This window comes from Tetrahymena thermophila, assembly GCF_000189635.1.
Source record: "Tetrahymena thermophila SB210 genomic scaffold scf_8254719, whole genome shotgun sequence".
Classification (NCBI taxonomy): Eukaryota; Ciliophora; class Oligohymenophorea; order Hymenostomatida; family Tetrahymenidae; genus Tetrahymena; species Tetrahymena thermophila.
This window is the reverse complement of record NW_002476484.1, coordinates 290,033-307,653: the sequence shown is the minus strand read 5'-3', so window position 1 is coordinate 307,653 and position 17,621 is coordinate 290,033. Positions and strand designations below refer to the sequence as shown.

General features: G+C 20.3%; 6 protein-coding genes across 6 annotated transcripts; 1 reads left to right on the top strand and 5 right to left on the bottom strand. All coding sequences in view use genetic code 6, as the record gives it.

Annotated features, from left to right (window-relative positions):
• Window positions 1-9: 9 nt before the first annotated feature.
• On the bottom strand, window positions 10-800 carry TTHERM_000393099 (hypothetical protein; the record flags this gene model as incomplete). Its single annotated transcript, XM_012796504.1, has 2 exons — window positions 10-16; window positions 73-800. 2 exons carry the CDS (start codon window positions 798-800, stop codon window positions 10-12), a joined length of 735 nt encoding a protein of 244 aa, XP_012651958.1.
• A 2,538-nt stretch (window positions 801-3,338) lies between these two features.
• TTHERM_00393110 (hypothetical protein) lies at window positions 3,339-4,232 on the bottom strand (the record flags this gene model as incomplete). The annotated part of the gene is made up of 1 exon (XM_001011887.2): window positions 3,339-4,232. Exon 1 carries the CDS (start codon window positions 3,867-3,869, stop codon window positions 3,339-3,341), a length of 531 nt encoding a protein of 176 aa, XP_001011887.2. The 5' UTR covers window positions 3,870-4,232.
• Window positions 4,233-4,690: 458 nt separating this feature from the next.
• On the bottom strand, window positions 4,691-5,074 carry TTHERM_000393109 (hypothetical protein; the record flags this gene model as incomplete). Its single annotated transcript, XM_012796503.1, has 1 exon — window positions 4,691-5,074. The coding sequence occupies one exon, from the start codon at window positions 5,072-5,074 to the stop codon at window positions 4,691-4,693; it is 384 nt and encodes a 127-aa protein (XP_012651957.1).
• A 1,842-nt stretch (window positions 5,075-6,916) lies between these two features.
• TTHERM_00393120 (hypothetical protein) lies at window positions 6,917-7,942 on the bottom strand (the record flags this gene model as incomplete). The annotated part of the gene is made up of 1 exon (XM_001011888.2): window positions 6,917-7,942. The coding sequence occupies one exon, from the start codon at window positions 7,940-7,942 to the stop codon at window positions 6,917-6,919; it is 1,026 nt and encodes a 341-aa protein (XP_001011888.2).
• Window positions 7,943-10,943: 3,001 nt separating this feature from the next.
• Window positions 10,944-13,619, bottom strand: TTHERM_00393130 (transmembrane protein, putative; the record flags this gene model as incomplete). Its single annotated transcript, XM_001011889.2, has 2 exons — window positions 13,415-13,619; window positions 10,944-13,321 (listed from the first exon to the last, which is right to left on the bottom strand). The coding sequence occupies exons 1-2, from the start codon at window positions 13,431-13,433 to the stop codon at window positions 10,944-10,946; spliced, it is 2,397 nt and encodes a 798-aa protein (XP_001011889.2). The 5' UTR covers window positions 13,434-13,619.
• A 509-nt stretch (window positions 13,620-14,128) lies between these two features.
• Window positions 14,129-17,450, top strand: TTHERM_00393140 (hypothetical protein; the record flags this gene model as incomplete). The annotated part of the gene is made up of 13 exons (XM_001011890.3): window positions 14,129-14,308; window positions 14,362-14,535; window positions 14,593-14,642; window positions 14,787-14,876; window positions 15,138-15,227; window positions 15,347-15,436; window positions 15,576-15,665; window positions 16,042-16,131; window positions 16,351-16,440; window positions 16,629-16,718; window positions 16,886-16,975; window positions 17,107-17,196; window positions 17,357-17,450. The coding sequence occupies 13 exons, from the start codon at window positions 14,129-14,131 to the stop codon at window positions 17,448-17,450; spliced, it is 1,308 nt and encodes a 435-aa protein (XP_001011890.3).
• Window positions 17,451-17,621: the final 171 nt, after the last annotated feature.

Here is a 17,621-nt window from a genome sequence, read left to right as displayed (position 1 = left end):
ACAGAAAACTCAATATCTAATTAACTATAAATAGGCTAAAAGATATTTTAGATATACTTCACTAGAGCAGACAGCTAAAATAAATTATAATTTATCTTTATTTTATTGTATTTTTTTAATTAAATGAAATCTTAAATATTTCTAAGATGATTTAGATATAGTAAGCTGTATGACTGTTTCAACGAAATGTTTTCAGTTTTCAGAATTTTTTCAAATTTTAAAGACATTTTGGTGAAATGTTGCAAATATACATTCTCTTTGATTTTAGATTGCTTATTGTTGAAAGCTATTTATTTCTTTAAGCCTTCATCAATACAAATAGAACAAACTGGATAGCTCAAATAATTGAATACAATTTTTACTATAACATTTATTTTTACATTATTTTTTATTATAGAAGCATTAAATTCTTCAACTTTATATTTTTCTTCCTCTAATTATTCTTGTTTTTGTTCATTTTTCTTTAATTTATTATTTTTATTTTATTTTTAAATAGGAGAATTACTCAGAAATATATTTTTTTAATTAAATTTTGATTAAAAATTTATAATTTATCTGGGTTCAGTATCAGAGGACTATTGTTGTTATTATTATTTTCTTATTTATTTTGTAAAATTGTTAAACTACCCTAACTTATAGTTAGAATTGATTGAGTTTGTTGATTATTCTTTTATTGAGCTCTAATAGATTTTTTTCTCAAATTGTTTTGATTCATCATTTATTTAGCTTACATCAACTTATTTAGTAATTTATTAAATTTTGTTATCCTATTTTTATTTATTATTATTCTATTTTGTCATTTCTCTAAATTTAAAGTAAATATAATGCTCTAAATTATTTGAAACCTACATTTAAGATATTGTAGATATATTCTTTGTTGGACTAGAAGCTTTAAAACTAGATTATGTTAACTGAAAAGATGTCTGTTACTTTTATTAAGAATCTTTTTGTATTACAGTGTTTCTTAAAAATTAAATCAATGAGCTGTCATCCTTAATGTTATATTCTTGTTAAGCTGCTCTATTAATTAACTTTTTCTCAATTAAATCTTTTGTCTTATCGTATTTTATAATGAATATACTAGATGGGAGTGCATCTCTGACGAATTGATTTGCTTCTTTTTCATTTTCTTACAAGAGAAAAAGCTCTCTTTAATATTTTTCATTTTTATACTTCATCCATATAAGGAAGCACACTGAAAAAAACAACAACCCATGAAATGGATTAAGTTAACCAGGATAGAAAATGGCAGAATATGAGAAGTTCTATATAAATATAATAGCTGAGTTCAAAACAAAATTAGTTCCAATAGATAAAATAAAATGAAATATGTATTGCGAACCTATATGTTTTAATTTTATTTTTTAATTTTTAAACTATTAAAGGATTTATTTAAAAACAATTATTATAATAAAAGTGTAAAAATAAATTTTATACCTGCAAATATAAACATCATATTATTCTCCTATCCTTTAGCACCAATATTTTTGTTTGTAACTAGTATAAACCCTATGTTTAGAATCACAAATCCAGTGTTATAAAATGCAACTACAACATTGAAACTGTTTTTTTTCAACTTTATGATGACTAAAGAAATAGTAGAGGATATGATGCACCAGCAAAATCCTAAGTATTGCAAATTTCCAGTAAAATATGTATATAAAGAGAATGGTATTGAAATTAAAATTAGTATCTTGCACCAGCAACAGAATATTTAGAAATATTATGGAAAGGCTATTTTATTAAAATAATCTTCTTCTAGTGATCTATTTATAAATGAGAGAGTATATTTATTCATTTTAGTTAAAAAAGCTAAACTAATTTATCTTGGTTTTTTTATTCTTACTTTTTTGATATTATTTATTATATTTGCTTTTAGATTATTCAAAATTATATTTAGTGTTAAATAACTTATTAAAATAGCTAAAAATCAAACACACACACACATGCACTAATGTTTATTAAAAGTTTTTGCTTAATTAAAGAAGCTAAAAAAATAATCTACTTACAATTAGTTAAGTATAGCTTAACATAGATATAATAAAAAATTTTTTCTGCCAGAAAAAATAGAAATTAAACATAATATAATTTTAGGTTAAGCAAAAAATATTAATGAAATTTTACTATAAATTAATAATTTTTAGGTATCTATACTTAAATCACACACATTTTTTACAAGCATAGCCATTTAATGCTTAAAGAATAATAAATAAAAAAATAAAAATATTTAATTGATTAAAAATATTCTGGAATTATTCTATTCATCAAAAAAATTAAAGGGAGTTTGAATTTTTTTTAATTTATAAAAAATAAAAATTATGAGCTTAAATTTTTGAATATTAAGAAATCATTTAAGTATCAAAAAATATATATCCACCTTAAATAGTTTAAATTTTCTTTATAATGATATATTGACCATAAAAAGTAAAATAACTTTAATATTTTTAGTCCTTACAAACTAATCAATTTCTAGCTCTTTAAGCTAATTTTATCATTGAAAATACAATACAAATTTAATTAAATTGTAATTATTGCATTAATTAACAAAAGTGTAATTATAAATCAAATTAAATTTTTAGACTTTATAATGTATAAAATTAAAATTAATTTATTAATATCACAGTTCCACGTTTGTTTCACTATTAAGTTGAGTTCAGAATTAATGAGGAATATAGTTAGTTGCATCAAGACAGAGGATTTTGGTTATGTAGGCTTTTATAGGATATTTAAGCTAATTTAATGTTCATAAAATTTTTAATTTAATAGCTTTTTTTCTTTTACTTAATATTTTATTTTTATATTCTTTCAATAGATTTTCATTTAAATTAATTAAGAAAATAAAGATTTATAATCAATATTTTTTGCACAAAAACACTCAAATAATTTAAAAAAGTAATGAAATTATATAACTTAAATAATTCAAATATTAACCCAAAATAAACTAACGCCCGTAAACATAATTTTAAAAACTTCAGTAATTATTTAAATTTTTCCTACATTTTGGTATACATCAGTTTTATAGAAAATTGCCTTTAGTTAGAAATGGAATTTATTTTTTCAATTAATATAAAAATTTATTCGAATTCTATTAAATTTAAATTTACCAAAAATGTTTAATATATTTTAAGATAAGTTATCTAAATTATTATTTTTAAAAAGTTTATTTGATTATAAATATATATTAGATACCAGAATAAACTTTTAAGCCATTTTTATGTTAAGTTAATCAATTATTTATAGATCAATAATTTACATTATCATCAAAAATAAATAATAAAAGAATTCACATTAAAATAAAAAGAGAAAATTTTAATTAATTTTTATCAGCTGAGAATTGTTCACTAATTTTCTTTGTTATTTAATGATTCCACATTCTTTGAGATAAATTCTTTAACTTTTAAGTCTTTTTGATCTACTCTCTCATCAAATTAATCAATTTTTAACTCGTTTTTTACAAAACTTGTGTTAATTTCAATGGTTTAATTGTAAATAGGCTCCTCATTGCAGTAAGTTAAATTTTTCTATTAATTTTCTTCCTTTTCAGAATATGTATTCTTAGATATCTTTAACAAATCATTAGCAATCTGTTATTAGTGGATTTATTTTAAAACTTCTTCAATCTTAAATGATGAATTTTCATTCTAAGTCTAAGATTAACCTCTAATTTCGTCTAATAGCTTATTTTAGAAATCCTATTTGTAATCTTATTATAAAATATTACAATTTTAAAATATATAGAAAGAGAAACTTATTTTATCATCATCACAAACTATATTCATGAAATTGTAAGGTGATATTTTTTCTAATATCTTCTAATTTATTTTTAATCCTATCTAAGTAGGCTATAAGCAGCTTTAAGAATTCCACATAAAGTAGCTATTTTTAATCTCTCTCTCTACTTTCAAAGACTCTTAAACTAGAAATATCTCTTATTTAGAATAATTTAATTCAACATTATTAATAACTTTAAATTCAATTAAGTTAGAGTTTTCATCTTTACCTTTAATTACTTTTATTAATAGCTTTACATATTTATAGTTTAATTTTGTTTTATTTAATTAATCTAATGAATTTTCAAGCAAATTAAGTATTATTTAACAAACTCTTTACTTATCGTTTTATATTTCAATGCTTTCTTAATTATTATCAAAATCTTAATTAAATTCGCACTTTTCATTATTGAATTAACTATTATTAAATTTACTCTACTCTATTTCTTAAAGTAGAACAGTTTTTGGAAAAAAACCAAAAGTTTCTAAAGTGATATCATTTTAATTTCTAATTGAATCCACTTTCTTTGATAATAAGACTTAGGGTAATTAATTTTATAGGTTTTATTAATGATTTATATTAACAGAAAAATCAATATTTAAATCACAAAAAATAGGCTAAAAAACATTTTAGATATACTTCACTAGAGCAGACAGCTAAAACAAATTATAACTTATGATTATTTTTTTATTTAATTGTAATTAAGCAAAATCTTAAATATTTTTAAGATGATTTAGATAAAGTAAGCTGTATGATTGATTCAACTAAACACTTTAATTTTTCAGAACTTTTTAAAATTTTTAAGACATTATGGTTAAATGCTGTAAATATATATCCTCTTTGATTTTAGATTGCTTATTGCTATTAGACATTTAGTTTTTTAAGTCTTCATCAATACAAATGGAACAAACTGGATAGCTCAAATAATTGAATACAATTTTTACTATTACATTTACCTTTGCATTATTTTTTATTATATAAGCATTAAATTCTTCAACTTTATATTTTTCTTCCTTTAATTATTTTTGTTATTATTCGTTTTCTTGAATTAATTTTATATTTTTATCTTACTTCTACAAAGGAGACTTACCCAGAAGTATTTTTTTTTTATTAAATTTTGATTAAACATTAAGAAATTCTCTAGAGCTAGTATCAAAGAACTATTTTGGTGATTGCTATTTGTACACCTATTTTGTATTATTATTAAATTACCCTAACTTATGATTAGAAAAGATTGATTTTGTAGATTAATCTTTTATAGAGCTTTAATATATTTTATTCTCAATTTGCTTTGATTCATCATTCATTTAACTTGCATCAACTTATTTTTTAGTTTACTTAGTTTTTTCATCCTATTTTTATTTATTTTTTTTTGTCATATCTCTAAATTTATAGTAAATATATTGCTCTAAAGTATAAAAATCCTACGTTTAAGGTTTTGTAAATATATTTCTTATTGGACTAGAAGTTTTGTATTTTTTTTCTGTTAGTTACAAATATATCTATTATTAAGAATTTTTTTGTATTACAGTGTTTCTTAAAAATTAAATAAATAAACTATCATCCTTGATCTTATATTCTTTTTAAGCAGTCCTATTAATTAGCTTTTTTTCAATTAAATCTTTTTTCGTATCATATTTAACAATAAATACACTAGAAGGCAGTACATCTCTGACGAATTGATTTACTTCTTTTTCATTTTCTTACAAGAGAAATAGCTCTCTTTAATATTTTTCATTTTTATACTTCATCCATGTAAGAAAAAACACAGAAAAAAACAATAACCCATGAAATAAATTTAGTTAGCCAGGATAGAAAACAGCACAATATGAGATATTCTGTATAAATATAATAGCTGTGGTCAAAACAAAATTACTTCCAATCGATAAAATAAAATGAAATATATATTATGAACCTATATATTTAAACAATTTTTAATCTTTAAAAGGTTTATATAAAATAACTATATGTAAAAAAATAAATATTATACCTGCAAATATAAACATCATATTATTCTCCTATCCTTAAACGCCAATATTTTTGTTTGTAATTAGAATAAATCCTATGTTTAGAATCACAAATCCAGTGTTATAAAATGCGACTACAACATTGAAACTATTTTTTTTCAACCTTACGATCACATAACAGATAGTAGAAGATATGATGCACCAACAAAATCCTAAGTATTGAATATTTCCAGTAAAATATGTATACAAAGAGCATGGTATTGAAATTATAATTAGCATCTTGCACCAGCAAGAAAATATTTAGAAATATTATGGAAAGGCTATTTTGTTAAAATAATCTTCTTCTAGCGATCTATTTATAAATGAGAGTGTATATTTATTCATTTTAGTTAAAAAAAACTAATTTATCTTTATTTTTTAATTTTTTTTGATATTATTTGTTATGTTTACTTTTAGATTATAAAAACAAATTATTTAATGTCAAATAAATTAATATTTAGTTTTTTCATAATTTATTAAAATGAGTAAAAATAAAACAAACAAACACATACGCTCATTTCACTCATTTATTGTAAATAATAAATGTTAATTAAAAATTTTTGCATAATTAAAGAAGCCAAAAAATACTCTACTTATAATTTAATTGAGATAGTATAACTAACATAACATTAATTTATTAATAAACTTTTTCTGCTAGAAAAAATAGAAAAAAGGTGAAATTAAACCTAATTTTAATTTTAGGTTATAAAAAAATATTATAACAATTAACTGTATGATAATAATAATAATATTTAGGTATTTATTATATAAATGTCATATTTTTCTCAACGATAAATGTAAGAAAATAATTTTTTTAAAGAGAAAAAGGTTTTTGATAGAAAAGATATTCATATTTCGAAAATCTTAAATTATCAATAAAAAATTATAAATACTTTAATTTTACTATACTTAAATCCTTTGCATTTTTTACAAGCCCAGCTATTTAACGCTCAATGATTTTAGAATTATTTTTTTTATTTAAAAAGTTTAGTTGATTTTAAAAATAAGTTATATACTATACTTGTAAGCCATAGTTAGTTAATCAATTATTCATAGGTCAAACATTTACATTATTATCAAATACATTTAATAAAAGAATTCATATTAAAATAAAAAGTGAAAATTTTCATTAATTTTTATCAACTATGAAATTATTATGAGTTTTTTTTCTGTTATTTGTTTAATGATTCAGCATTTTTGGAGTTAAAACCTTTCACTTAGAAGTCTTTTATATTTACTCTTTCATCAAATTAATCAATTACAGACTCATTTTTTTCAAAAGTTTCGTCGATTTCCTTTGGTTAATTATAAATTAACTCCTCATTGCTGAAAGTTAATTTTTTCTTTTAAATTTTTTCCTTTTCAGTATATATGTTTTTGGATATCTTTAAGGTATCTTTACCAATATTTTACTAGTTGATTTATTTTTAAACTTCTTCAATCTTAGTTGATGAATTATCAATCTTAAATTGTGAATTTTCATTCTAAATCTAAGATTAACATCTAATTTCATCAAATAGCTTATTTTAGAAATCCTATTTGTAATCCTATTATAGAATATTACAATTTTAAAATATATAGAAAGAGAAACCTATTTTGTCATCATCACAGGCTATATTCATAAAATTCTAAGGTGAGGTTTTTTCTAATATCTTCTAATTTAATTTCAATCCCATTTAAGTAGGCTATAAGCAACTTTAAGAATTCCACATAAAATAGTTATTTTTAATCTCTCTCTCTACTTTCAAAGACTCTTTAACAAGGAATATTTCTTATTTAGAATAATTTAATTCAGCATTATTAATAACTTTAAATTCAATTAAGTTCGAGTTTTCATCTTTACCTTTAACTATTTTTATTAATAGTTTAACATATTTTGAGATTAAATTTACTTTATTTAAGTAATCTAAAGAATTTTCAAGCAAGTTAATAATTATTTAACAAACTCTTTACTGATCGTTGATTATTTCGATGTTTTCTTAATTATTATCAAAATTTTAATATAATTCATACTTATCATAGAATTCGCTATTATTAAATTTACTCTGCTCTATTTCTGAGAGGAGAACATTTTTTGGAAAAAGACCACATGTTTCCTAAGTTATATCATTCTAACTTCTAACCTATTTCTTCGATAAAAAGACCTAGTGTAATTAATTTTCCATATTTTTTTAATGGCTTATATTCACAGAAAATTCATAATTTAATGCACTATAAATAGGTTAAAAAACATTTTAGATGTACTTCACTAGAGCAGACAGCTAAAATAAATTATAATTTATCTTTATTTTATTGTATAATTTTAATTAAACAAAATCTTAAATATTTTTAAGATGATTTAGATATAGTAAGCTGTATGATTAATTCAACTAAACGCTTTCTGATTTCAGAACTTTTTAAAATTTTTAAGACATTATGGTAAAATGTTGCAAATATATATTCTCTTTGATTTTAGATTGCTTATTGTTGAAAACCATTTATTTCTTTAAGTCTTCATCAATACAAATTGAACAAACTGGATAGTTCAAATAATTAAATATAATTTTGATTAGTACATTTATCTTTACATTATTTTTTATTATAGAAGCATTAAATTCTTCTACTTTATATTTTTCTTCCCCTAATTATTCTTTTTGTGGTTGATTTTCTTGAATTTATTTACTATTTTTATCTTACTTCTACATTGGAGATTTACCCTGAATTTAACTTTTTTTATTAAATTTTGATTATACATTTAAATTTTCTCTGTTGATAGTATCAAAGGACTACTTTGGTGATTATTGTTTACACATTTATTTTATATAATTACTAAATTACCCTAACTTAGAATTAGAATAGATTGGGGATGTTGATTAATCTTTTATTTAGCTCTAATTTATTTTTTTCTTAGATTACTTTGACTCATCATTTATTTAGCTTTCGTCAACATATTTACTAGTTTGTTAAATTTTGTCATCCTATTTTGATTTATTTTATTTTGTTATATCTCTAAATTTATAGTAAATATATCGCTCTAAAGTGTCTGAAACCTACTTTTAAGATGTTGTAACGTTATTTCTTATTGAACTAGAAGCTTTGTATTTTGTTTCCATTAGTTATAAATACATCTATTATTAACAGTCTTTTTGTATTATAGTGTTTCTTAAAAATTGAATAAATAAGTTATCATCTTAAATATTATATTCTTTTTAAGCAGTTCTGTTGATTAGCTTTTTTTCAATTAAATCTTTTTTTGTATCATATTTTATAATGAATACGCTGGTAGGTAGTACATCTCTGACGAATTGATTTACTTCTTTTTCATTTTCTTACAAGAGAAATAGCTCTCTTTAATATTTTTCGTTTTTATACTTCATCCATGTAAGGAAGCACACAGTAAAAAACAACAACCCATGAAATGAATTAGGTTATCCAGGATAGAAAACAGTTGAATATGAGAAATTCTATATAAATATAACAGCCGAATTCAAAACAAAGTTGCTTCCAATAGATAAAATAAAATGAAGTATATATTGCGAACCTAATGTTTTTAGTATATTTAATAATTTTGAATCTATTAAATGATTTATATAAAATAATAATAAATATAACCAAAATAATAAATATTATACCTGCAAATATAAACATCATATTATTCTGCTGTCCTTAAGCACCAATATTTTTGTTTGTATATAGAATAAAAATTATGTTTATAACAACAAATCCAGTGTTATAAAACGCTACTACGACATTGAAACTGTTTTTTTTTGAACTTTATGATGGCTAAAGAAATTGTAGAAGATATAATCGACCAACTAAATCCTAAGTATTAAAAATTTCCAGTAAAATATGTATATAGAGAGCATGGTATTGAAATTAAAATTAGTAGCTTGCACCAGCAGGAGAATATTTAGAAATATTAAGGAAAAGCTATTTTGTTAAAATAATCTTCTTCTAGTGATCTATTTATAAATGAGAGAGTATATTTATTCATTTTATTTAAAAAGAACTAATTTCTCTTGATTTTTTAATCTTTTTTAATATTATTTGTTATTTTCGCTTAGATGATAAAAAATCAAATAAATAAATAATACTTTGTTATTAATCTTATTTTATAGCTCATTAAAATGACTAAGAATAAAATAAACAAACACGCATTTATTTCTTATAATTTATGTAAATTAAAATTTTTTGAGAATAAAACTAGCTAAAAAAATATCCTACTTATCATTTGTTTAGAATAGTTTAAAAAAACATAACATAAAAATATTTATAAACTTTTTCAGCCTGAAAAAAATGAAAAAGAAATCTAATTTTATGTGAAATAAAAAATATTATAATCGCATTACTCTATGATAATAATAATCATTTTTAGGTATTATGTAGTGGTAATATATATTTTTCTCAGCGATATGAATGAAAGAAAGTAAGCTAATAATTTTTTTAAGGGAAAATGGTTTTCCTTAAAAAAATAAAAAGATATTGCAAAAATATTAAATTATCAATTAAAAATTTAATGTGCTTTGATTTTACTAATATTTTTTTATAAAATCATTTAATTTTAATTAACAAACAATTCAAATTTAAATATTTATTTACAAAAAAATTTTCTAAATAAATAATAATAGTTTATATTACATAAAAAAATAGTGAATTGTTTAATAAATATATTTATTTTAAAAAAACTTATTATCAATTAAACTTACTATTTTTAAATTTTTTGAAATGCATATTTAAGTATCATAAAAAGTTGGTTTTCCATAATCTTTTTGCAGTTTGAATTTTAGAGTTTATAAAAACTTCAGTAATAATTCAAAATTTTCATATCTAAAAACTAAACTAATTGATAAGAATGCCTAAAGCTAATATGCCATTTTTTATTTGATTGTTTGTGGTTTGTACTTTATTCGAGTGCTTAGTTAGTTAGAAATATAATTTATTTTTTCATTTTATTTAATAAATTTTTTATAATTCTTTAAATTTAACAATGATATTTTAAATATTTTAAGATAAGTTATCTAAATTTTTTAATTAATTAGTTTACTTCCTTTTAAATTTAAATGGCCAGTTAATTAATTATTAATTAAACAAAAATTTACATTCTTATCCACTATATTTATATAATCAAAGAGTTCACATTAATAAAAAAGAGAAAATATTAATTAACTTTTGTTAACCACAAATTTATCATTAATTTTCTTTATTTTATTTGTTTAATGATTCTACATTTTTCGAGTTAAATTCTTTAATTTAGAAATCGTTCTGATCCACTCTTTCGTCAAGTTAATCGATTTCGAATTCATTTTTCACAAAAATTGGGTCAATCTCAATTGTTTAATTGTAAATCTATTCCTCATTGCTTTACATTAAATTTTTCTTTTAATTTTCTTCCTTTTCACAATACATATTTTTAGATATCTTTAAGATATCTTTACCAATCTGTTATTAATAGATTTATTTTAAAATTTCTTCAATCTTAATTGATTAGTTTTCAATCTTAATTGGTTAACTTTCATTTTAAGTCTAAGATTTACCTCTAATTTCTTCAAAAAGCTTATTTTAGAAATCCTATTTATAATCCTATTATAGAATATTACAATTTTAAAATATATAGAAAGAGAAACCTATTTTGTCATCATCACAGTCTATATTCATAAAATTGTAAGGTGATGTTTTTTCTAATATCTTCTAATTTAATTTCAAACCAATCTAAGTAGGCTATAAGCAACTTTAAGAATTCTACATAAAATAGTTATTTTTAATCTCTCTCTCTACTTTCAAAGACTCTTAAACTAGAAATATTTCTTACTTAGAGTAATTTAATTCAGCATTATTAATAACTTTAAATTCAATTAAGTTCGAGTTTTCATCTTTACCTTTAATTATTTTTATTAATAGCTTAACATATTTTTAGGTTAAGTTTTTTTTAATTAAGTAATCTAAAGAATTTTCAAGCAAGTTAATTATCATTTAACAAACTCTTTACTGATCGTTGATCACTTCGATGTTTTCTTAATTATTATCAAAATTTTAATATAACTCACACTTATCATAGAATTCGCTATTATTTAATTTACTCTGCTCTATTTCTGAGAGGAGAACATTTTTTGGAAAAAAAACCAAATTTTCTTAAATTGTATCATTCTAACTTCTAATTATATCCTCTTTCTTTGATAAAAAGACTTAGAGTAATTAATTTTCCAAATTTTGTTAGCAACTTATATTTACAGAAAATTCAATATTTAATGCACTATAAATAGGTTAAAAAACATTTTAGATGTACTTCACTAGAGCAGACAGCTAAAATAAATTATAGTTTATCTTTATTTTATTGTATAATTTTAATTAAACAAAATCTTAAATATTTCTAAGTTGATTTAGATATAGTAAGCTGTATGACTGATTTAACTAAAAGTTTTCTGTTTTCAGAATTTTTTAAAATTTTTAAGACATTTTGGTGAAATGCTGCAAATATATATTCTCTTTGATTTTAGATTGTTTATTGTTGAAAACCATTTATTTCTTTAAATCTTCATCAATACAAATTGAACAAACTGGATAGCTCAAATAATAAAATACAATTTTTACAAGCACATTTATCTTTACATTATTTTTTATTATAGTAGCGTTAAATTCTTCAACTTTATATTTTTCTTCCTCTAATTATTCTTGTTATTGTTCATTTTCTTGAATTTATTTGCTATTTATATCTTACTTCTACAGAGGAGACTTACTCAGAGATATATTTTTTTTATTAAATTTTGATTAAAAATTGAAAATTTCTCTAGAGCAATTTTCAAAAGACTACAGTGGTGATTGTTATTTACTCATTTATTTTGTAAAATTATTAAAATACCCTAATTTTTAATTCGAATTAATTGAGTTTGTTGATTATTCTTTTATTGAATTCTAATAGATTTTTTTCTCAAATTGCTTTGATTCGTCATTTAATTAACTTACATCAACTTATTTGGTAATTTATTAAATTTTGTCATCCTATTTTGATTTATTTTATTATATCATATCTCTAAATTTATAGTAAATAAAGCGCTCTAAAGTATCTGAAACCTATATTTAAGATGCCATAAATGTATTCTTTGTAGGGCTAAAAGCTTTGAAACTAGCTCGTGTTAGTTGCAAAGATGTCTATTACTTTTATTAAGAGTCTTTTTATATAATAGTGCTTCTTAAAAATTAAATCAACAAGCTATCATCCTTAATGTTATATTCTTGCTAAGCTGTTCTATTTATTAGCTTTTTTTCAATTAAATCTTTTGTTGAATCGTATTTTACTATGAATACGCTAGCAGGAAGTACATCTCTGACGAATTGATTAACTTCTTTTTCATTTTCTTATAAGAGAAATAGATCTCTTTAATATTTTTCATTTTTATACTTCATCCATGTTAGGAAGCAGACAGAAAAAAACAACAACCCATGAAATGAATTAAGTTAGCCAGGATAGAATACGGCAGAATATGAGATATTTTATATAAATATAACAGCTGAGTTCAAAACAAAATTACTTCCAATAGATAAAATAAAATGAAATATGTATTGCGAACCTTTATGTTTTAAGTAGATTTATTAATTTTTAATCTATTAAAAGATTTATATACAATTATTATAATAAAAAGTGTAAAAAAGAAATGTTATACCTGCAAATATAAACATCATATTATTCTACTATCCTTCAGCGCCAATATTTTTGTTTGTAATTAGAATAAATCCTATGTTTAGAATCACAAATCCAGTGTTATAAAATGCAACTACTATATTGAAACTGTTTTTTTTAAACTTTACGATGACTAAAGAAATAGCAGAAGATATGATGCACCAGCAAAATCCTAAGTATTGCAAATTTCCAGTAAAATATGTATACAAAGAGCATGGTATTGAAATTAAAATTAGTATCTTGCACCAGCAAGAGAATATTTAGAAATATTATGGAAAAGCTATTTTGTTAAAATAATCTTCTTCTAGTGATCTATTTATAAATGAGAGAGTATATTTATTCATTTTATTAAAAAAACTAAGCAAATTTATCTTGATTTTTTAATCTTTTATGATATTATTTGTTATTTTCGCTTTTAGATTATTAAAAATATACGTTCAGTGTCAAATAAATTATTAGTTCTTTATAATTATACTTTACTCATAACTTATTAAAATAATTAAAAAAATCACACCAACATTTATTATTATTATTATTAATTAATGTTAATTAAAAGTTTTTGCTTAATTAAAGAAACTAGAACCATACTCTACTTACAATTTGCTAGGATAACATACCTTTGATATATTACAAATCCTTTTAATAATATGACATTAATAATGAATAAATATTTTTAAAAATAAAATTGATCTTTTCTATGTAAATGAATAATTTATAATAATTATAACTTAGTTTATAATTAATACTGATATAATATTTTCATTTCTTTATTTTATTCTACAATAAAAATAATTTAATTTTAGTAAACAATTTAAATTAAAATATTTCTTTTTTATAAAAACTTTATAAAAAGAATTAATTTTAAAAGAAATAAAAAGTAAATTTAAAAAAAAAAAAATTTTAATTTTAATATTTATTTAAAGAGTAAAGGAAATTAAATTATTATCTTCAAAACAAACTAAGATCACTATTAAAAAGTAAAATATATCTAACTAACACTTTGATTTAATTAAATTAAGTTTTTGTTAAAATAGTACTGATAATAGATAGATATATTAAAAAATAATTATGGAATAAAAAATATTCTTTTCTGAGTTAGAAGATGTAATTAATTTATCAATTTAATTAGCATATCATATTTTATTTTTATTGCAAAAAAAGCTATTAAATTCTTCTTTATCTTCTCACAAGACTCTTGAAATTAATCTTCGGTAAAAAAAATAAAAATGATATTTATTATACAAATGCATTTAATAATCAATATATTTTTATTTTAAAATTTTTTAATTTTACTTCTTTTTTTGTCTTTAAATATTTTAAAAATGAATTAACTATAAAAATAATAATATAACAAGAAAAAACAAAGTAGGTGATCTATCTAATTCAGGATTAATTTCTGCTTTGGAAAACTGCACTATTCTCGAAGATTTGATACTAGATATTTGGTATAAATACATTATTTTTTCCTTTTCAGCTTATTGAATTATTTTTTGTGCTTTTTATATATCATAGTGGTGCGAAATCACAAGCACAGCAGTTAAACTTTTTACAAATTTTTAAGCACAATTTGTGATTTAGACCTGCATAAATACAATTTTTGATTTATAGCTCCTTTATATATATAATTTTAAATGAAAAATTTTAATTAATATGTATTTTCATCTAAAATAATTTTCTAAATAAAATTCAATATATTTATTTAAAAGCAATAATTAAATCACTGACATCTATGCATCAAGCTTAGGGTCTGCTTTAGGTTAATGTGCTAATCTAACAAATTTGGAAATAGACTTTACGTAAAAATATTTATTTTCTCTTTATTTTTTATTATAATATCAAATATTTATTAATTAATCAAGTCTTAGTTTATTTTTAATGGCTTAAATTATCAAATCTTATTTAAATAAAATAAAAGATTAAATAAAATTCATGAATAAGGAGCCTCTAATTTAGGTTCTTCTTTGGCAAACTGCACTCATCTCATTAATTTGAAACTCGTTTTCAAGTATATTTTATTTGTACATTTTTTGTTATTTAATTAAAATTAATTAGCATTGAATTTTCAATCACTTCTTTTAATGTTAAAAATTGTTTTAATTTTAATCTGTTTGCATAAAAATAAAAAAAATATTATTAAAATAAAGCTAAAATAAAATTGGTTCATTAGGTTTATCAGGTTTAAGTACAGGTTTTTCTAATTGCAGTAATCTCAAAAGCTTGACACTCTTTCTTGAGTAATATTTTTTGTGCATTTTTCTATGATTATTTTTTCAAGATATTTAAATTACAATTATATATAAATGGAATGTGGACAAAAATTTAAAAAAAAAACAGTTTAAACTTAATTAAAAATAATCTTCAGAAAAAAACTGAAAAACATTTCTATCTTCATCCACAACAAATCACAACACAACTTTTTTATATGCTTTTAAAATTTTTAAATCAAATAAAAGCTTAATCTAATAGATTAATGGTGTTTTGATTGTTTTTAGATGTTGACTTTTCAATACTTTTAATTGTTAACTTAAAGCATTCTTTAGTTTAAGAAAAATTTTTTTCAAATTTAATTTTCTTTCTCTTCTGTAATTAATAAATTATTTTTAAAAAAAGAGATAATGGAATTGACGATTAAGGAGCTGGAAGTTTAGGGTTTTCATTATCAAAATGTACTAATCTTTCAAAACTAATTCTTTATTTTACGTAAAAATATTTTTTTTATTTAATTGTAATTTAATTTATGATAAATATGCTAAATAAATTAAACTAATTTACTCCCTTTTGGGATATTATATAGAGTATTTATTTTAATAGTTTTTGATTATTTATTTTTAAATGTTTTTTTAATTAATTATCTTCTAATTGCAAAATATTTATTCTTCTTTACTTTAATAAATATTTAACTTTTTTAATATATTGAAGCCGCAATTCAATTGGCTCTTAAGGTACAAAATATTTAGTGTCTAATTTAAAAGATTGCACTCATCTTTCATACCTGAAGCTCTTCCTTTAGTAAATTGAATTTTGTTATAATATTATTTAATTTACTTAAAATTTATTAATAAATAATTCAATAATTTTAATCTGAATTATTTTATTTTAATTCATGATTTTATAAATAAATTCTTATTCAAACCAGCATCTATCTTGAATATTGAAAAAACTTATTCTTTTTTCATTTTCTAAACTATTTAAAAAAGAGCAAACAGTATTACTGGATAAGGTGGATAATTCCTAGGTTCTGGTTTGGCTGGCTGCTCTAACCTCTCAGATTTAATTATCGACTTATCGTATAAATAATTATCTTATTTTTATTAATATTAAATTATTGTATTTATTATAATTTTATTTAGTGATTGGTGAAGTTATTTTTTAATTTTTACTTATTTTAAAATTTAGAAAATAATTTCAAATTTTCTTTTCTTATTTTTATTAATAATTCAACTTCAATAAAAAGAATAAATTAAATTGGTAATTTTGGGCTTGAAGGCTTATGTTCTGCTTTGTAAAACTGCAACAAACTCTCGAACCTGATCCTTTACCTTGAGTTATTAAAGATTCAATTATTTATTTATTTAAATGATTTGCTTAAATTTATTTTTGAATTATTTTGATTTTTCCCATATTTATTAATGAGATTTTTAGTTTTTCTGAAAAAATTCTTGAATAAATTAAAAGGTCAAATCAAATTGGTGATGAAGGTTTTTAATTTTTATGCTCTAATTTGATAAAATATGCTCATCTTTCAATTCTAACACTCTTTCTTAAGTTAAAATAGTTTATTTATTTATTTGTTTTTATTTTTTTAACTAATTTCTCTATTTGTAAATTAAAAATTTTATTTGCTTTTTTAAATATTTGTTAAACTAATTATTTCTTATTTGATTAGTTTTTATTTCAATATATCATATTTAAAATTTTTTTAAAGTTAAAATATTCTAGTAAATAGAGCATACAATTCTAAACTAAGAAAGAAAATTCTTAAAATGAAAAGATTAGTTGCCAAAAAAATTAAGTTATGAAAAAATAAAATTTTATAAGTTCTTTAATCTTACTTTAAATAATACATAATAATTACTTTAAATATTTAGTTTATTACTTTTTATGTGAATTTTTTATCAAAATTAAAATAATAATACTGTATGATTTACCATATTTTCCTATTAATTTAATTTATTACAAATTTTTTTAAT